The following is a 22,232-nucleotide window of genomic DNA, read 5'->3' as shown; positions in this document are numbered from 1 at the left end:
TGCTATTGCATCCTCCCGGGAGACCTCTAAAACACACACAAACACACACACACACACACACACGCGAGCGCGCGCGCACGTAGACTGACTACCTTCCCGACGCACTGAACCCGCCTTCATCCCCAAAAAACTCACTCCCATCTCACTCCCGTACCTCTCAATAGCGTCGCGCCGCCCCTCAAGCAGTCAGTACTCAGTATACACACACACACTCTGTCCTCTGTCATACAGACAGGAGTCTAACGCACCGAGACACCGTGGCGTGGAGTGGACCCCGTGCGTATTTACGCGAATGTGTGTATCAGTGGGAGCGGAGTCAGCGGACGTGGCGGACCCAAATCATAAGCACAGCCTGAATGGACCGGGGCGGCGTTCCCGCAGCAGATAGCCCGTCAGAGCCGTCACCTGAGGGAGAGACTCAGGTTCATGTATTTCATTGCCACTCCAAGTGCGCCCGGTGCTGTTACGCGAAAACGAAGTATATGCAGAAGAGGAAGAAGGTTCCCGATTCAGTTTGACTGAAGTTCGCCACCGTGGCTGACAGTTTCGATCCTATTTTAGCAGCATCCCTCTTTCTTTCCCGGGGGACGAACGAGACGAGCCGTGAAGCTGCGCGTTTCTCTCTGCCCACCTCTCCGGTGGATGTTCGCTTGGTGGATGTGTGACGATGGATTAAAAGCTGCCCTGCTCTGGACCCCTAACGTTGCTTCTGGGACGCTGCGAGAGACTGCCGACTTCATTCACCCCCAGGATTATTTCTGTCAACTCTCACCGAGCTGTCGCTCCTCTCCTTCCCCGGTACAGCACTCGACATGACCGCGGAATATGTTTTACGGTGCCTCCTGATGCTCTGCCTGGCGCTCTTCTCGGCCAACGCCAGTAACTGGTTGTAAGTCCCACTCTGTTCACTTCACTAACTCCCCTGCTCTCTCCTCCTCCGCCGCCTACATCCATAGATCCACGTGTTGTTGTCTTCACTTCAGTCAGACAGACACGACCTTCCTCCCGCAGTGTCCGACCTCATCCTCTCTGAATCCCTCAACATCGCTCTCTTTCTGTATAGACTGAGACGGCAACAGGTCGCAGCTCAGTGGTCCCACCTAATTATGCCCATCCTCAGTCGTATACTACACTGAAACAATACTTAAATTAGCCACTCTGTGCTTAGGCGCATCCATATAGTAGGCCTAGGCTAGACATTTTTTTAATTAATTAATTAATTTATTTATTTGTTTGTTTGTTTTCTAGTTCAGATAAGGTCTCACTCAAGAACCGGCTTATCATTATAGCCTGTTATTTGTTCATGAGGTGTTGAGGTGAGTTGAGTTTTGCCCTGAAAGAAGAGAAGAGAAGAGACCATTCAGAATTGTGTCAGTTCAGGTTATAACACATGCCCAGAATAGAAGGATAGATATTGTTGTGTATAGGGCTATAGGCTACTGCAAAGCCACCTCTTTTCAGGGGCCGGTCGGGTTGGTCGCATGTGCGTGCCTGCTCTATACATTGGGAGGAGGTATGGGTTTGTAGGCTACATTCCTTTAGTTATTTAACTTATTCTGCTGCCATTTTCACTTCTATAGTTTGAAATCATTTTAAGCTTAAAGTGGTTATGTCAAGGACCCATAACTCTGAGAGTAAAAACCAAAATTATGGTTCCAGCTGAGAGTTATATAGCTATACAGACCGAGGGTCCATTTCGACTCCCCCCAGGAGCCCTGCACTTAATTTACACCATTGATCGAAATTGTAATTGAAATGTGCCCCCCCACGACTTAGTTTTAAACTGCAAAACAGTAGGCATATACGATTATGCAATGCAAGCAGGAAGCCTATTACCTATGACTTTCCATGTTGCGAGTTGCGACATCACCAGATTTGCTCCGTGCATGCACTCCAGGTGGCCTATAACAGTCGAATAACTTGTGTGTCATATGATATTCTCGTCAGAATCTGTGACAAATTAAAGCTTGCCCAAATAATAATCGTGAACTGTGTGTCATGCACGGCTCAGGTGTTTCTGCGAGGAGGAGCGAGAAGGCGTGGTGACACAACATGTGCGGGCACGTTGCCTATAGCTGCTATATAGTCTGTTGAATGGGATTATTTGGTTGGGATAAAATGTCCACAGGAGTTCTCAACATGTGGCTCCTCTTTCTTAGCCCGCTGGCCGCTTCTCCAACGGCAGCAGGTAAGGTATAGGGGGGGGGTGTAGACATATATAAGAGCATCGTTTTATGCAATAAATCGTTTTGAAGGCCTACTAAAAACATGTTGACATATAGCCTACCTAGGCTATATGGCAAACATAATAGTGGAAGAAGACGTATGACGGCACGCAGTATTTCAAGTTTGGCGAGAACATTCAGACTTTTCAGAGACCCTGGCGTGCAGGTTTTTATAGCCTACTTGTTATTTCTTCCTCTCTGTGTGGCTTATCCCTGTGAGCGTGCACTTTTGTCTAGCCTTATAACAAACGATCACAATCATCACAATCGTCACATTTTAAAAATTGTCAATCATATTTACAGAAGACACACAACTCAATCTCAGTCCCTAGCCCTCGATGGTCTGTTTTTTGGGTGACTCCCTGCCCTGGTGAATTATCTCCCGACAATGACCGTGCAGTGCGTGCACCTAGCCAGATATTATCCCTTACATAATAGCCTAATAATAATAGGCCTATCATGATGATGATTAAGCCTAATCATCATCATCATCATCATCATAAGTAGGTTAATTAGAAGGATAAGAGGAAAATAAGGAGACGGCTTATGGTGATAGTTAATGAGGTTATGATGAATGCTTATTTTTTTATATTTTGTAAAATAATGTCCAATTAATCCAACGACCTATGCTGTCAGCCAGCGGGTAATTTACGTTATTTAATAATTTGTGTGATTTGAATACTTTTATGAACTGAACTGAAAGGAAACAAAAGCTATAAAAAGGGAGGGGGGGGGGGGGATAGCACGCTGCGTAAAATGATGTATTCCAGCCTGGTCGGATATTGCTTTTACTGTGTCCATCGTGTCAGCGCCTTCCTCCCGTCCTCCTCCTCTCAGTGCATGCATGTGGTGCACCTGCATGTGATTGTGTGCGTGCCTGCAGCCCCATTTCCCGAGCAGCTCCACGACTGGCTGGCAGTGGCTGCATGCATGCATGGTGCTGCAATGCTATGGGCATATATGAGCGAGGGAGACAGTCAGTAATGAGTTATGTTGGAATGGGTCTATTATTTCAAAATACAAATACGCAGCTGGCAGAATAGCACATGAATCCTCGTGAAGCAGTCTCATTTCAAGTTAAAACAGATGTGACATTTGTGACCGAAAATATAGCAGATAGGGCCAGAGAGAGATGTAAGCGTGTATAGGCCTATATAGCCTACAAGCTTACATCTCATGATGAGCTCCTCTTGCTCGCAACAAGGATATAAATCATGCTTTATTCAGTAGCCTAATTGTTCATTTGAGCTCCTCTAAAGCAAAGGGATTACATCTGGCATCCTTCAAAGAAAAAAAGTCAGACAGAAGACAGCAGTGCATCTGACCTGATTCTTGCAGCTTTGTGGCAGTTGATTTATGTATTTAGAACTATATAAGCCCTGGGGAAAGTATAGGCTAGATATGCTCATTTATTTACAAGTTGATGGCTCATCACCTTTGAGATGTTGAGAGTTGAGTAACTGTTATTTTGAGCCATCCATGCTGTTTTCAAAGAACAAGCAGCTACTGACAAGCTACCTTCCCTTTGTAAATCACCTGCACAGTGCTGCACATGTGTCCTGTAAATCACCTGCACAGTGCTGCACATGTGTCCTGTAAATCACCTGCACAGTGTCCTGTAAATCACCTGCACAGTGCTGCACATGTGTCCTGTAAATCACCTGCACAGTGCTGCACATGTGTCCTGTAAATCACCTGCACAGTGCTGCACATGTGTCCTGTAAATCACCTGCACAGTGTCCTGTAAATCACCTGCACAGTGTCCTGTAAATCACCTGCACAGTGTCCTGTAAATCACCTGCACAGTGCTGTACACTGTACAGTGTCCGGCCCATCTATACTTTGTAAATCACCTGCACAGTGTCCTGTAAATCACCTGCCACAGTGCTGTACAGCAGTGATACTCAACCTCAGGCCCGCGGGCCACATCAGGCCCGCGGGACCATTATGACAGGCCCACCAATGAAAATCTAAAAAAAAAGAAGAAAAAAAAATCTGGAAAATGAAATAAAAACAAATAAATCTGAATGAAGTTATCTTTAATTACATTATTATAAGTAATACTATTAGAGTTGTACTATTACTCGAACGAAAATAAAAGCTTGGGGGGGGGGGGGAGATGCAATGCAAATGAAAGACATATACTGTGTATCATTTTATAGCTAAACGGACAGAATTCTATTTTATTTGAATGATGAAACCCAGCTGCCATTAATAGTTGGAAATGGAAATGGAAATTATGGAAATTGCGGAAATTGTAATTGCGGAAATGGTGGAAATGGAAATTGCGGAAATGCGGAAATGCGGAAATGGTAATTGCGGAAATTGCGGAAATGGTGGAAATGGAAATTGCGGAAATGGAAATTGAGGAAATTGCGGAACTGGAAATTGCGGAAATGGTAATTGCGGAAATTGCTCTTCAGTTATAGCTATCTATTTTCAGGTAGATTGTTTTATTTTACTCAGTCAGCCATATCACTACTCATTTTTTTTCATGAAAAAGGTCATAGCTGGGTAATCTATTTTCAGGCAAATTGTGTTTATTGTATTTTATTTTACTCAGCCATAACAATTTATTTTCTGTTAACCAACTTGCTGGCTGGCAGGCAGGCAGACAGCTACTCATAGACAGGCAGACAGACAGCTACTCATGGAGAATTGGACAGGCAGGCAGTCAGACAGCTACTCATAGACAGGCAGACAGACAGCTACTCATGGAGAATTGGACAGGCAGGCAGACAGCTACTCATGGACAATTGGACAGGCAGGAAGGCAGACAGCTACTCATAGACAGACAGACAGCTACTCATGGACAATTGGACAGGCAGGAAGGCAGACAGCTACTCATAGACAGACAGACAGCTACTCATAGACAATTGGGCAGGCAGGCAGACAGCTACTCATAGACAGACAGACAGCTACTCATGGACAATTGGACAGGCAGGAAGGCAGACAGCTACTCATAGACAGGCAGACAGACAGCTACTCATGGACAATTAGGCAGGCAGGCAGACAGCTACTCAGACAGGCAGACAGACAGCTACTCATGGACAATTGGACAGGCAGGCAGGCAGACAGACAGCTACTCATAGACAGGCAGGCAGACAGCTACTCATAGACAGGCAGACAGTAAGACAGCTACTCATTGACAGACAGACAAATAACTACTCATGGACAGACAGACAGACAGGCAGGCAGGCAGGCAGGCAGGCAAAGAGCTACTCATGTTATGTTATTATGTTATTATAACAGCTACTCATGTTATGTGCAATAATTTGTGCAGTTATGGAAACAGCTCTTTGTGTTTATGCAAGAAAATGTAACACATTGTAACACATTGTACTTTGATACATTTTGCGAAAATAAAGCAATTGAAAGAGAGAAGTTAACAAGTATCATTAATGTCGTAATTTTATCTACTGGCCCCTGGCCCCTTGCCATTTTTGTAATGTGGCCCACAGGTAAATCTATTTGAGTATCCCTGCTGTACAGTTTCCGGCCCATCTATACTTTGTAAATCACCTGCCACAGTGCTGCATAGTGTCCGGCCCATACTTTGACCAATTTTGTCTTTCAGAATAATATAAATTATAACATATACCCTTTTCATATCAAGGCACATTATTTTGTCAGTATTTGAGCCAGATGCAGACCACAGTGTGTGTGTGTGTGTGTGTGTGTGTGTGTGTGTGTGTGTGTGTGTGTGTGTGTGTGTGTGTGTGTGTGTGTGTGTGTGTGTGTGTGCTCTATTCATACATCCCTCCCTGCAAAAATAAAAACACTTTGTATAGAGAATGTATTAAAGAAGAACTAAAGAGGCAGTATAAAAATAAGTTATTGCATTTATTTTGAGGCATTTCATTGACATGCTTATTGCTATAGTGACTTCAGTTCAGAGCAAGACGCCATGGGATAACAGCACCGAGGTGCTAAAGAGATAGCAGCTGATGGGTAACCAGAGCCAGCCGAGACCTTGGCATGGCACTGCACTCTGGCGCCTCACACACATGTGCACGCTCATGGGCGACACACCTATCACCAACACACTAGCCTCGGAAGCCCAGACGTTTTTATTTCAAGGAAGAACCAACACACAATAAATCCCTGCTGTGGTGTCATGTTATATTTCCAGTAAGCGCATTTGCTCAGGTACTGTTACTGAAGCACAATGTCAATGTACCACACTTTTACTGTTGAGTGTTTCCATTTACTGATACTCCACTACATCTCAGTGGCAAATATTGTGATTTAGTTACAAGCGAGTTTGTAGATTTAGATTATTATTACAAAACATGTACATGAACCACTTAGGCACTATTGTATACTTAAGCTACCCTATTTGCAGATAGGAAGACACGCAGCAAAGGTCGTCGGGATCGGGGCTCGAACCCGCGACACGCTGCCAGGCGTTGTTGGGGCCCTGAGCCCCAATAATGTATGGGGTTTAGTGGCAGCCACATTGGGGACAGGTTTATCAACCAGCACAGTTCAGGATGGAGAGACAACTGGGATGGATGGAGTCATTGAGAGAGAGAGAGAGAGAGAGAGAGAGAGAGAGAGAGAGAGAGAGAGAGAGAGCGCGAGAGAGAGATACATCATGTAAGAAAAGACAGAGAAGAATCATATTGTAGAAAACCCTAATACAAGGATTGTAAATAGGCCTAATTGGTCACCCAACAACAATACTTTTTTTCTATCGATTACTCACCTCACGGAGACTTAAATTCATGGATATGTTTTGTTCTTGTCACATTCCTAAGCCAATCATTTGATGACCGTCAGAAGTGGTTCCCTATGAAGACACAAAGAGTCTCCTTTGTGTCTCCATAGGGAACCACTGCTGGTCATTGGTATTGCTGAAATATGTCCCAGGGCCCACTTGAAAATGTGACTTACCCTGGTGAAAAACAACAACAAGTGGGTATATTATTACACTCTCTGGGTCAAATCAACACTGAGGATTTCACTGTTGTGGACTGAGTTTGAACGTATACAGTGTGTTGGACCTATCTAATTTAACAATTGTGGAGTTGGTCACGTGCAAAAGCGGTTGACAGAAACTGGACGACATGTTCTGTTGCCCCAACAGCGGCACAAACAAGGACTTTAACCACGCTACTTACACACACTGCAACTCGCTTACAATTCGCAAACCTGGCAACACTTCTCCGTGTTCTCATAGGCCCTCCAGGCCCGCCCCCACAGCTACTTTTCAGTCTCACAATCGGCCATCTTGCTTTTTACTTCGATGCGCGAGTGGACATTTAATGCAAATACATTAATTATAGCTCCAGCAAGCAAACACAAACACCTCAACTCCATCTCATTGTGAATAAGAATTCCGAGGGGAAAAATAATTTGTGGAACGCCACTTTCACCCAGTATGAAGCTAAATGTGGAAGCCGTGTGTGTCACACCAACACTGGTGACCCAGAGAATCCTGTGCCGATTCTCAGGCATCTGGCCTGAGGCACTGCCTGCGAGTTGGCTCTGCGTGCGCTTTTTCCAACTCTCACTGATTTATCCAGCTCACACGTCAATCACAGTCAGCAGCTCTCAGCCTGCACACACACGCACGTCTGTCTTGCGCACACGCGCACACACACACACATACACACACACACACACACACACACACACACACAGAGACACACAGGAATAGGCATGCAGGCTAAGGCGAGTGGCAATTTAATGCAAATAAATTATTTATAGGTCCAGCAAGCAAATCATGATGGTCTGTAGGTCACAATCACATTCCGATTTGAGGGGTTGTGTTTTGTATGACATTTTGGCCAGTAGTTTTATATCTATCTCAGCTTTTGCCTGATAGCACACATGCTAACAGTGCTGACCACAACGTTAGCAGCATTTGATGACAGCTTGCCATAGCAACGTACAGTGTGCGCAGACCTAACGTGAGCTTCTGGGACAGAAACTTGCGTTTTCATGACAGCAGCAGCTGCTGCACCCTGTGATAGATACTGTGCTAAAGATGCTACAGCAACACAAAACAACATCCACACGCAAAACAAACCAGGGACCAGGGTTGCCACATATCGTGGATGTGAGAGTGAAACAAGCAACCAGGTCTATAAAAATGTTAATAGGCCAGTTCAAAGTAGGTAAATCAGAAATGGTCCGGAAATTAGTCTTAAAATAATCAATTATAGTGTTGACTGTCACACTTTGTTGTCTAATGTTGTTTCAGAGCAGTGGAACTCAAACATTTCCATGTCAAGGACTACCAATAGATAAACAAGTCCAAAGTAGCTTATAATGATCAGACTTGGCAACACTGTCTCTAGGTTGAACGTTCGACTTTACAAGCTCACACATATGAAATATGTTTTTTTGAATCTTCAAACTGAGACATATTTGATGATAATACTGTTAGCACAGTCATCATACTCCAAGAGCATACAAATGGAACCAAATGGACCCTGATTTTCCCAGAGAGCAAATGGTATCAAATGGGGGTCTGTGGCCTAATGCATTTCAAACTGGGGCTTCTTGGTATTATATTCTCTGCATATCTTATCAACTTGGGGTGAATATTTCACCACAATACTTTACTGAATATTTCACAAGAATATAACACAAGAGTCAAATGTACGGTCAAATGTAATCACAATATAGGCTACAGATGTAAATATTTATGACACAGTAAAATGTCGAAAATTAGTGCTATCCCCCCCCCCCACACACACACACACACACGACAGGCAAGGCTGTTGTTTGCATCGTTAGCAGGCAGCAGCTACCTTGCCACTGCTCTCTGTGACTGTAGTTGTTTCACCATGTTTGCGTATTTATGAGAAATAAAAAACACTTTCTGTTATTATAATAATTTATAACCCATCCGTTACTACATGTGCAGGGCACACTACTGAGTTTAAAAACACAGCTGAAACATGAAGTGGAGTCTGTCAACTCGCAATTTCATTCTTCCCATATTGTGCTGCAATGTAACTAGGATTCGCCGGCCGAAGGCCGGCGAAATTCTAGTACCAAACATGCCAAACACACACACACGCACACGCCACAGTTTCTATACTGCTCTGGGGCCACGACTCTAACACCAGGCAGGAGGTTAATTTCACGGCTTTTATTGCCTCTTTTCCCAAATGTGTGTGTGTGTGTGTGTGTGTGTGTATATGTGTTTGTGTGTGTGCGTGTGCCCACGCGTGTGTCTGGGTATATTTATATGCTGCTGGCTCCACTAGAGCTCATTTCCCCCTAAAAATAACACACTCTGCCAACACCACAACCCTCTTTCTCTCACATGCGCTCACACACACGCACACATACACATGCACATACATGCTTGCACACACACACACACACACACACACACACACACACACACACACACACACACACACACACACACACACAAACACACACACTTCCCAGAGTGGCAAAAACCTCTGACTGCACAATAATTGTGATAATTGTTCTCCATCGTCTGTCATCTCTCCAAGCAGGGACACATTCATTGGATTCCTTTCATTTTCACCCCTCCATCACATCCCCTTCCTCTCTACAGCCGCTTGTCAATTTCTGAAATAATTCCAGATACTAACCCTCGCATCCACTCGTCTCTATATCTTTCATGTCTTTCCATCAAGTGCTCCCTTTTTCCCTTCCAGGCCCAAGTCATATACTTCGTCGTAAGGCAGCATCGCCGCTCACCCATAATAACAGACCTAAAAACTCACAAAAACGAGCCAAATCCACAATGGCGTTGACGCATCCACGGCGCGTTGTTGTGAGCTTGTAGGTTGACTATTTTCGGCATGCGACGCCATCGTGCAACGGAGTATGAATTAGGCATCACTCTGTCCCCCACCACCTTCCCCCGTCCCTGCCTACCTTTTACTTTGTATGTGTGTAATTGAATACATGACAGTGAGGCTATTTAAAGCATTATGGCTCTCTATTAGATCCACCTAGTCCCTTACACAATGGCCCCCGCCCCAGGGTCATACTGCCAACAATGTCAGCAGAGTTTTCTTCTTATTTTTTCATCCATTGTCAGGTATTGGCATTCTTCATCCTATTACGTTAGTTCGTCCGGAAGGCAAGATTAACCGTATGAAACCTAGCATCGCTATTCTGGGGTGAAAATTCTGCGAAACCAAAAGATTTACAAGCTGACAATAATATCCATCAGCTATTTTTGGCAAGAGATTTGGCGTAGACTCTCTACGCCGTAGAGGGAAACAAAGGAGCAGACCAAGTATTGACCTCTGGGGAACACCAAAGTATATAAAGTATACATGTATACCAAAGTATATACTGTATACATGTGTTGACCTATACGTGATCAGTAAATGGGATTTGTTTTCCCTCTGCATTTCTTTTCAAATTTTAACCTCAGAGAAATGCTTTTGTTTTTCTCTCAAATGCAACATCCACTATAAAAACAGCAATACTTTTAAATAAAAATTATTATGGCCAAATTAAAGCAAATTAATGAGAATGACACTGAGAAATACATCTGTGCATTATTGACTGTATTCATAAACCGTAAGTCAGTGTGTCACTGAGTTGAAGACTAATAATAACAATAATAATACCACAATAATAGCACCTTTCATGACATGAAATGCAGCTCAAAGTGCTTTACAGAGCAATGGAGAAAGAATGAAAAGGAAAGCAACGTATAAAACATTAAAATAATAGCAGTAATGCAATACAGTGAGGGCATGAATAACAAGGAATTTAACAAGGAGTGTAGAAGTAGGTCTTGAGCTGTGCTTTAAAAATGTCTACAGAGGCTGCCTGTCGAAGGTATAGTGGGAGTTTGTTCCACGCCGTCGGCCCGTAGAAGCAGAAAGCTGCTTCACTGTGTTTTTTAGTTACACATCGAGCAGGCCAGCAGTGGAAGAACTGAGGGGGCCGTTTGGGACATATTTAGGCAGGCTGTCATGTACTGTAGGTATAGGAAGGTGCGAGACCATTGAGAGCTTTATAAACAAGTACAATTATTTTTAAATCAATCCTAAAAACAACCGGAAGCCAATGCAGTGAAGCTAAAACTGGAGTAACATGTTCTCTCACCTTAGTTAGGAATTAGACCAGAAATTTGACTTTTTGCCTGCATGTTAAGTCTTCACTTTAGTCCAGCTTTCAGGCTGCTAACATTAAGTAGACACAACGCTATGGGTTGTGTTGGTTTGGAGTCTGAGGGCTTCAGCACCCATAAACGGAGTCTGAGGCTTACAGTAGGGTCAACAGGTTCAGTTTGCCAGTGAGTTTGGGTCAGCACTGCAGCTGCACATTCATTTCTCTGCACCTTTCCGCTCTTATACATTCTTTTCATCAATTCCTCATTTTATCTCTCTGCTAATTACCCACTATAATCTTTTACCTTACCCTGTGGTTCTCAAAGTGGAGTCCGGTGACCCCCCCAGGGGTCCTTGAGGGGATTCCAGGGGGTCCCCGGCAAAGTGAGGTAATATAGCATCAAAATCACTTTAACCCTTTACATCGGCTATATATTTGAAATATAGCCGATCTACAAGCTACAATGCGTCCCTGGCACAAGATATTTTAAGATAGGGGCCCGTGGCCAAATGCATATGTGTGCTTCACACAATGATGATTAGGAGCACCCTTCAGTGTGTATAGTGTCATAATGTGTGCATGTTGTGAACATGTCGAATAAAGCTTGATGTTCATACGTCAAGCAGTCCTTAAGACTCTGTATGGCTGCATAGTGCATACTGTACAAGCTTAAAAAAAGAAAAAAATAATCACTCTTGCAGATTCACTGGAATCTCTGTTACTGTTGCTGTGCACCTGGAGACTATGATTATTAATTATGACCAGGCCAGCTCCATTCCAAACGTAGACAGAGAGAGGAATGGCAAGATAAACTGATATGGTCGACACAGTAGGCATTGCGGAGGGGACAATTTATCCTTTGTTCTGTTGAGAATAAATTAACTCGTCATTACATTAAGTTGTTTTCTCATCACAGCAAGATAAAATTACAAAATATAATTATGGTCATGATTGTGTGAGTTTAGACAGCGGTGGGAAGCCAGCGAACGACCGGGTACAGTTTGACTTTGATCACAGATTAGCACGCGGCGAGTACCATATAGTAGTAGGTCTAATAGACAACTGCCATGTCAGTGCCCATCATCTGCCAAAGAAGCTGTCACATTACATATACATCAAACAACTTTTGACACAATCAAGCCATAACAAAGTCTTCCTGGTAATGTCTTCGTTTATTTTGATAATGAATCATTTACCGATATCTTCTGATCTCAATAAACTATAAGAACACAAGATATATTCCTCTCTGTCTAAAGTGAGCACTGGGGTGCATGTGTGTATATGGGGTGCATGTGTAATATGGCCTAAGGGGGAAAATGAGATCAGATTGCCCTCTACAGGCCACACTAGGCATGACTAATGTGTCCAATGCAGAGTGAGAGGGGGACACAAGAGGTGAGCTTAGGTCACACACAGCCTGCGTGACAAACAATGTGACATAATAGTAAATACAGACCACTTGGTCAGTGGGTCCACTGTATATGTTGGTTTCAAGGAAGGGATTATGCGCTCTCTGTCTGTGTGTGTGTGTGTGTGTGTGTGTGTGTGTGTGTGTGTGTGTGTGTGTGTGTGTGCGTGTGCGCGTGTGCGCGTGTGTGTGCGTGTGTCCCTTCTGCATCTGCGATTCTGCGTGCACATAATGTCACCACCATGCAGGCCGGGCCATGGATGAGTTACTCCCTCAAGAAAGCCAAGATGTTTCTTAGAATCTTCCTCACTGTGCTCTTCTTGGCGTTTCCCATCCACGCTATATTTACCTCTCACTGTGTACCTCTCCTGTGTACTCAGAGCTGGAAAGGTAAACGACAGGATATTTTCACATAAATACACATTAGAGATGATGGAGAAGCAGTGAGGCGCTACAGTGCACACCAGCGTTTATGTGAAGTTGACTTTCTGCATGGAGGGGTAAAAAGTGGGTGGGGGTGGGGTGGGGGGGGTCACTCTTGCGTGAGAAGCTTTATTTTGGGCAACAGTGTTTTTACTGTAGATTCTGCTGAGGCACGTTGCCACTGTGTCAATTGTACGCTCTCCTACACTGTCCAAACACCAGCCATCTATGCCGTGGGGAAAAAGTATACTCACTCACTTTTTGACTTAACTGCAATAATAGAAATACTCTGTTACAAGTAAAATTCCGGAATTCTAAATGTACTGAGTAAAAGTAGAAAAGTATTTGCTTCAAAATGTACTTGGAAGTACCAAAGATAAAAGTACTCAATATGCAGAATGTCCCATTTCAAGTTTTCAACTGTATAAACGTATTTTGAAAATAGCAGGTCATATTAGTTCTTGAGTATAAGGGTATTTAGCTATTTTCCACCATGCACACTGGGGGTAGGTAGACCCCCTGAGTTGAGGGATTCTTTGCTCAGGGCCCCACAAAAGCTAAAGGATGTGCTCTGAGCAGGAGGAATATCCACCTGGAGTTGTGGTGCGTTGGTGGGCCGCTGTGTGTTTGTGTTGCATTACACATTGCAGACCTCACAACACCACTGGCTCCACTGGGCTTAGGCCTCTGAAATGGAAGCACCAAGCACGCAACCATTACAGGCCTGATGCTGTCCATGAGAGAAGAAGAGAGGAGAGGAGAGGAGAGGAGAGGAGAGGAGAGGAGAGGAGAGGAGAGGAGAGGAGAGGAAGAGAGTGTACTGTACTGTATTGTCCTTGCAAATCTTGGTCTGGGAAGCCCAGAGAATACTCCAGAATGAACAGATAAAAGAGAAACACGCACACACTGAACTCTTCCCACGCATACACACAACAAAATCACCTGGAAAATAGCTTATCCGATGTTTATTAAATGTTTCCAGGGTGAATGTCAGGCCACCGGGATCATCGGGGCCATCCAGCTGTGTGTGCCATCCAGCTGTATGTGTGTGTGTGTGTGTGTGTGTGTGTGTGTGTGTGTGCACGCACACACACACACACACACACACACACACACACACACACACACACACACACACACACACAGATACACGTGTATGTGTGTGGTATCAGTGGTCTGGAAGGGCTGGTAGGGGTATGTTCCTTTAGTGTGTTTGCAGTGTTATTGCTGAGGTCTGTTCTCATGGCCTTTTCTTTATCAGTCTCTGACACTCTCCCAGCTGGCTGAGTGGACCCAAACACTGCAGCCTGCCCAAGGCTACGGATCACAACAGAGGTGGGGGGGAGGGATCAAACAGTGCACATGGCTTAGATGTAAACCCATGCTTACTCTGTGATCGCACTGAACTCAACCCAAATCGTTGTACTTATTCCGTATCTCACATGCATACGGCCACGGGCATAGGGGGCAGAAAGATTAGGATTTGTGGAGAATAACAGCCATATACCATACTGACCTGACGAAGATCTATCAAGATCGAAACATTGTCGTTGTTCAATAAAGTAATTATTTAGCATTCTTTTTTACTAGCTTTACTAGCATTTTTTATTAGCATTTTTGTGGACACCACCAAAGTGACCAAACAATTAAGTCTCTGTCTGTCCTCACCATCACACATGAGCATTTATGCAGTGTCAAAGCCCATTTTCCCAAGAAAGGACTGATTAAGGTTATTTGTCTTTTGTCTAACTTTTTGTCGCACATTTGTGAACTCTGCCCGGCGTGCCCACTCTCATACATTTTTCTTTCAGATATATTTTTTCAGCAGTTCAGCAAACATACGGTGCATGTAGGGTACAACTGACTCACGATGTGCTCTTCCTTTTTTCCCAAAACAATCGTAAAACACAGATTACAAAAAGTATAAATAAGATGCAATAAAGTAGCATCACATAACCTGTCCTCCCAGGCTAGCTCCTACCCACCTTATCAGTTATCTATATTCAATCCTGAATAAATCATCTTACAACAGACAAATAACAAAACAAATGTTAACACAAATAACCCTCTAATCTTAGCTAATCACTTAGTGATGAACTGCCTAATCCCCAGAGTAGCTTTACAGTCATTTGTAATTTGCTACAAAAGCTTCTTATTAAAGCACAAATCCATGGCCTGGACGGTTAGCTCAACCGTCTGGGCACCTAGGCTGCCAAGCTAGCCGGACGGCGTGCCGTGGGGTCTTATTGATTCATTACCTCGTCTCTCTTGCACATACTGTATAGGCTACTGTACGAGTGTGTTTGTGGGAAAACAGTAAATTCTCTCCTGGCCCGAAGAAGGACTACACAGGCTTCCTCTGGATCAGTAAAAGCTTTCTTGGTTCCGTTGTGCGTCACTTGAAGCTTAGCTGGGTATAAAAGTCCTAACTTGACTCCAGGTTTGTCCTCATAACAGATTCCTGACTGGGGTGAAAGTTGTTCTGCTTTCCTTTGACCATTAAGGTTGTCAGGATATTGGTTGTTAGTTGATTGTCAGGGTAACATCATGACCAATAATCGGTAGATGGGGACTTTTACATTTGCATCCCAGAGTATTGACTACGTAGCCTTGGGAATCAATGGGTCCTGAGCCACGTGGCTCTTATATGTACAAGTAAAGTACATCCCCACCAGCCATGATGTACAAGTACACCCGTTGGACATAACTCTTGTATGTTGCAGGGACATACAGTACCCTCTACCAACCCTTGATGCTGAATGCCAATTATAGTCTTTGGTATGACCCGACCTGGCATTAAAGCCCAACCCCCCAAGCTCAGTGTGGACACTCTAGCCACTGAGCTGGTCTAGTCGATTATCGACTTGTTTGTATCCTTTTTTCAGTATTTATCATTTGGAGATATTGCTTGGATATTGTGACTGAGCGAGCGAGTGAGGTCATCCCTGAGGTTGACAAGAGGATGTGAGGTTGAAATGTGGCTGTGATGTGGGTTGAGTGGTGAGGACCCAGGTTATCATAGTGTGATGTGGGTTGAGTGGTGGGGACCCAGGTTATCATAGTGTGATGTGGGTTGAGTGGTGAGGACCCAGGTTATCATAGTGTGATGTGGGTTGAGTGGTGAGGACCCAGGTTATCATAGTGTGATGTGGGTTGAGTGGTGAGGACCCAGGTTATCATAGTGTGATGTGGGTTGAGTGGTGAGGACCCAGGTCATCATAGTGTGATGTGGGTTGAGTGGTGAGGACCCAGGTTATCATAGTGTGATGTGGGTTGAGTGGTGAGGACCCAGGTTATCATAGTGTGATGTGGGTTGAGTGGTGAGGACCCAGGTTATCATAGTGTGATGTGGGTTGAGTGGTGGGGACCCAGGTTATCATAGTGTGATGAGGGTTGAGTGGTGAGGACCCAGGTTATCATAGTGTGGGTTGAGTGGTGAGGACCCAGGTTATCATAGTGTGATGTGGGTTGAGTGGTGAGGACCCAGGTTATCATAGTGCTGTGATGTGGGTTGAGTGGTGGGGACCCAGGTTATCATAGCGCTGAGTGGTGAATGGTGACACTGTCTGGATTAGAGGAAAGGTACAGAAGAGCCAGAGTGAGAAAGAGAGAGGGAAAGACATACTTGGAGAGAGGGAGGAAGGGAGAAATGGAGAGGCAGCAATTATCAGAAGAGGAGGAGATGAGAGGGTGTTGTGTGTGTGTGTGTGTGTGTGTGTGTGTGTGTGTGTGTGTGTGTGTGTGTGTGTGTGTGTGCGCGTGCTTGCGTGTGCTCATGCGTGTGTGCGCACTCTCATGTGTGTGTGTGATGCGGGCGTGTGTGTGTGTGTGTGTGTGTGTGTGTGTGTGTGTGTGTGTGTGTGTGTGTCATGTGTGGATATAATGAGTGCTAAATGTATTTTCACTATTTTGGTATTCATTAGTGAAGGCAGTTGGGACCAGGTGGGCATAACGTGTGTCCCTTAGTTTCATGCAGAACACCTTCCAGTGCCAGACTCCTCCAAGAATGTTCTCACATCACTGATCACTCACTCACCCATTCTGAGAGTTGCTATAGCTATAGCAGTGCAGTAATCAAGACCCATTTCCTCTGTGGGAGAGCTGTAGTTGGCTTAAGTTATGAGACAGCCTATTTCTGTAAGGTGAGGTTCACACTGCAGATACGAGACTGAAGGAGGTGAGGTGAGGTGTGTGCGTGCGTGTGTGTCTGTCTCAGGGCAACTAGACGGATGTCATTTTCTCCCATCTCTGATTGTGTGCGTATGCGCTTATATATCTCCCTGACCTGTCTGCCCTAAAGGTGGTCTGGGTGATAAGCCACTTTTCCTCCTCTCAGCGTCCTCACAAGCAGAGAGAGTTTGACAATACATTCTCACAACGTCATGGGAACCTAGCCTCACACCTCTGGCCAGCTCCGCTATAGGAACAATGGTGTTGTTGTGAAAACGCTCGACTCACCTAAATCAAGCTCTCGCAGAGCCAGTACTCGGGAACCCATTCACTGACACAAACATTATTCTTTTTTATATATTTTTAAATACTTTTTAGGGGATTTTTTGCCTTTATTGATAGATTCACAGTGTTTGACAGGAAAGGGGGAGAGAGAGGGAGACACGCAGCAAAGGTCGTCGGGCTCGGGACTCGAACCCGCGACACACTGTCAGCCTGGATTACCAGGCTGGACCGCTCGGCTGGCCTAGGCCACAAACATTATTCTTACTGGTAACAAACTGCACTTATCCATTGTTAGCCATTGATCTCGACTTTTACCCTCTGATCTCGATCCCCTCTGAAGCCTAAAGTCTCTGACCGAGTCTAGAACATTCATGATGATACAGTATCACAGTATAGGAAAAATACCTTCTTGTTTGTGTCAGGAATTTGAATATGACCAATAAATTATGATCAATTTGCATCCCTTTTGCCCTTCTCTATCTTATCATCACATGAAACAGCTGAAATCAATCTGGGGGGGAAACGTTGTTAAATTATTGGGTTAACAAGGTTATCTTCATGTAGGACTGCATATTAACGCTACATAATGCTGCTGTGCTGTGTTTCTGTGTCAGGTACCTGGCCAAGCTGTCCTCTGTGGGAAGCATCAGTGATGAGGAGACATGTGAGAGACTGCGAGGTCTCATCCAGAGACAGGTACACACACTCTCCCTCCTCAGCACGTTAACTTAATATGCATTCACACGAGCGGCGTCAAAGCTACAGACTAGGATTAAAGTTCAATGGAAGCCAGTGACATGAAGCTATATGAGCACGGAAGTCCTGGCGTTACTCGCTCATGGCCTGGGCCACAGAAGTGTTTCTCTATGGACAATAGGATTGGGTCATCTTAGAATCGTCTTGTATGAGAATTGTGGTCCAAAAATAAACAAATTGTGTCGTTTACATTTCAATAGTCAGTATTTGATACTGTCTGCATGGATATATATGTCCAGCATCACACTGAAGCTGTTTCTCTGTGCTCACATGCAGGTGCAGATCTGTAAGCGCAGTGTTGAGGTAATGGATGCTGTGCGTCGTGGGGCCCAGCTGGCCATAGATGAATGTCAGTACCAGTTCCGAAACAGGCGGTGGAACTGCTCCACTCTCGAGACCATGCCCGTATTTGGCAAGGTGGTCACCCAGGGTAAGATATAATATATCGTGTCAGGTGTTGAGCTAATACTCAGAGCAACCTCTGTCTGCCCCAACAAACCCCAACATCAGGGGTTTGATATGTTGCTCCAAAGAACTTTGAAGGGTTAGGGATTGATCTGGACTATTACAACCAATATTATAATCATTATGATAACTCACTGGCACTGTTCTAGCCTCTCCTGCAGCCACTATATCACTATATTGTATTTGTAGTTGCAATGCAAACGAAATGTTGGGGGTATTCAGAAGGTGTTGGTGCTCAGCTGTGAATTAGCCACAAGTTCATAATTATGCTTGTTTGTGTTTTCTGACAGGCACCCGTGAGGCCGCCTTCGTGTATGCCATCTCAGCCGCTAGCGTGGCGTTTGCCGTCACCAGGGCGTGCAGCAGTGGAGAGCTGGAGAAATGCGGCTGTGACCGTAACGTCCATGGAGTCAGTCCAGAGGGTAACTCAACTCAACTCCAACTCAATATTCAATGTTTGAGGCTTACATTTAAAGTTTCAACTCACATGTTGCTGATGCTATCTGGGGACAGGGGTGAAACAACCGCTTACAAAGCTTATGAAGTCAGCCAGTACCATGTTTTCCCAATGCAATCTTAGCCAGAAATATCTTTACTTTTTGGAGACGATACTGCGAAAAGGGTTTTCGGCACTGTTTTTGGACGGCTCAACCCCTGTTCTACTGATGCAGGCATATCCTGATACGGAACCTCTTCTCGGAGCTAAGAGCGTAGAGTGAGGTTCCAAGCTAACATCCATCTGGACCAGGATTGAATCCTCTGCTTGATTGTCTGAGTTTTTCTGTCTGTCTCTCAATACAATCAGTGAAATGCAACGTCTCTCTCTCTCTCTCTCTCTCTCTATGTAGGCTTCCAGTGGTCAGGCTGCAGTGATAACATTGCGTATGGAGTAGCTTTCTCCCAGTCCTTTGTGGACGTGAGGGAAAGGAGTAAGGGCCAATCCTCCAGTCGGGCCCTGATGAACCTCCATAACAACGAGGCTGGCCGGAAGGTAACTAAGAGCTACTGGCCCCATCATTTAAAAATCACAGCATGGGAAATGGCATGATACACGCAGCAAACAAATGGGGCATGTTGGTGTGCAGCTCCACTAAGCCCTCTCACTGAATCCAACACTGAGTGGGTGTGTGCTCCCTGGCAGCCTTTTATAGGCAGCTGAAACAATCAGTGCAGACTCTACCATATTACCGGTTAACCATGCAACACTTCTGAACCCCACATAACCCACATCACATGAGCCTATAAATCTATATCACTACACCAGTAAGTAAATATCAATTATGCCCACTATTGCCAGATAAACCACATATTCCATTATCATTAGCAGCTCCAATACATAACTTAAACAACCCCTGGCCATTTCACTGTGGTCCAGTCCAGACCAATATATGGTGCTCTGGTAGCCTGGTGACTCTTTTTCCCGAACACACTGGAACAGACAGAACAGAAGCAGTCAGTATTCAAGTACACATAACACAGTCTCATATTACATTTTCATGTTCACAATACTCTCAATAAACCAGTTCAACTCATGACTCTTCCTTTGTGTCTCCCCATTTCTCCAGCTTTTTAGTCAACAGAAAATACATTTTCAGATCAAGATACCAATTTTATCCAATCAGGAGAGAGAACTTCACAAAGATAATTTATCAGCTTCACCTTTATGTGCTCCAGTTCCTGTTGAAGTTCCAATTTTGTCTTTTTTGTATACAGACAAAATTGTTATCGTTCCTGATTATAGACCTGTAAAGTTTTCTCTCTTGATTAGAGAGCTGTACATTTCTGTTCACTAAAGAATTGGAGAGATTATTGTTACTGAACACACACTATCGTAATGATTGCGATCAGAATATAGAGCTTTAACTTCTTGACAAAGGCATACTTACATCACTTTTAAACATACTTTTGAATATTTAGTTCATTTTATGTAGTGTTTTCAGATTTCATGTGAAGTACTTTGAATTGTTCTATACAACTTATTACGTTATATTATTGTGACTATAAGTACTATAATAATAATAATAATAATCCTGTTATTCAGTTAATGTATTTTCAGGAAACCCGTAAATGAACTGCTGCCATTACTTAACCCAATGTCTCCTGGGCTCTTCCACTATAAGGCCATCCTGTCGCACATGCGTGTGGAGTGCAAGTGCCATGGCGTGTCGGGCTCCTGCGAGGTGAAGACATGCTGGAAGGCCATGCCGCCGTTCCGCAAGGTGGGCAACGTCATCAAGGAGAAGTTCGACGGGGCCACCGAGGTGGAGCAGCGCAAGGTGGGCACCACAAAGGTGCTGGTGCCGCGCAACTCGCAGTTCAAGCCGCACACGGACGAAGACCTGGTCTACCTGGACCCCAGCCCGGACTTCTGTGACTTTGACCCGCGCACGCCGGGCATGCTGGGAACGGCGGGGCGCCAGTGCAACCGCACCTCCAAGGCCATCGACGGCTGCGAGCTGATGTGCTGCGGCCGCGGCTTCCAGACGGAGGAGGTGGAGGTGGTGGACAGGTGCAGCTGCAAGTTCCACTGGTGCTGCTACGTCAAGTGCAAACAGTGCCGCAAAATGGTAGAGATGCATACCTGCCGGTGACGGGTGGTGTGGGGGGGCACATTCACGCCCATGTACACACACGGAAACCCCCACACCAAGCTACTGGTCAGGAGGAGTGGGAGTGGACAGACTGGCAGATAGACTGACAGACTGGCACCAACTAGACAGAGGTCCTAGGCAGTGCTGTTCATTCTATACCATCATAAAGGATATTGATACGTTATGCATGGGATTTCCTACAAAAACAACCAAAAAAACAAAACAACAACAATAACCTACAGGCGAATATGTAAATATAAGGAGAACGTCTCTTTCTCTCTCATTTTTCCGTCCCTCACTCTCACACTTTAGATGTTCGTTGTTGTTGTTGTTGATGCTTTTCTTATTTTTGTAATGCTTTAACTTATTTGGTTTTGTGGAGAGTGGGGTAGGAAGGTGGGGGGTGGGATAGACTGATGACCAGAGGGGAGGATGGAGGTGGGTTTTTCGGGGGGGGGGGGGGGGGGGGGGGGGGTAGAGGAGGGCAGTCTGCCCTCTGATCTTGCTGCTGCTTCGGGGACTCATCTGGAGAAACGTCGGATGTCAAAGGGAGGAGCTAAGCCTGTTGTGTGGGTTCCAGGCGACGCTCAAACAAACGAAAGGAACGCAAGAAAATACTTTTATTTTTTATTCACACGATTCAATTCGCGGTCCAAGTGTACATGACTATATGTTGTGCTGAGGTTCAGTTGCTGTCAACGTCAAAGTGGCCGCCTTTCTTTTTTCTTTTTACCAACGCTGCATTGTTTTGATGCTGCTCCAACTACACACACACGCACACACGCACACGCACACGCGCACGCACACACACACACACACGCACACACACACACACACACA

At 44.8% G+C, this 22,232-nt stretch overlaps 1 protein-coding gene across 1 annotated transcript; it reads left to right on the top strand.

Moving 5' to 3' along the window:
• Nucleotides 1–255: 255 nt before the first annotated feature.
• wnt4 (wingless-type MMTV integration site family, member 4) lies at nucleotides 256–21,745 on the top strand. Its single transcript, XM_080780779.1, has 6 exons — nucleotides 256–889; nucleotides 18,195–18,276; nucleotides 18,613–18,766; nucleotides 19,092–19,223; nucleotides 19,650–19,792; nucleotides 20,922–21,745. The coding sequence occupies exons 1-6, from the start codon at nucleotides 813–815 to the stop codon at nucleotides 21,390–21,392; spliced, it is 1,059 nt and encodes a 352-aa protein (XP_080636905.1). The 5' UTR covers nucleotides 256–812; the 3' UTR covers nucleotides 21,393–21,745.
• The last annotated feature ends 487 nt before the right edge of the window (nucleotides 21,746–22,232 follow it).

This window comes from Protomyctophum bolini (assembly GCF_963924005.1).
Source record: "Protomyctophum bolini genome assembly, chromosome: 2".
Classification (NCBI taxonomy): Eukaryota; Metazoa; Chordata; class Actinopteri; order Myctophiformes; family Myctophidae; genus Protomyctophum; species Protomyctophum bolini.
Note: the sequence above shows the minus strand (reverse complement) of the source record. Positions and strands in the feature narration are given on the sequence as shown.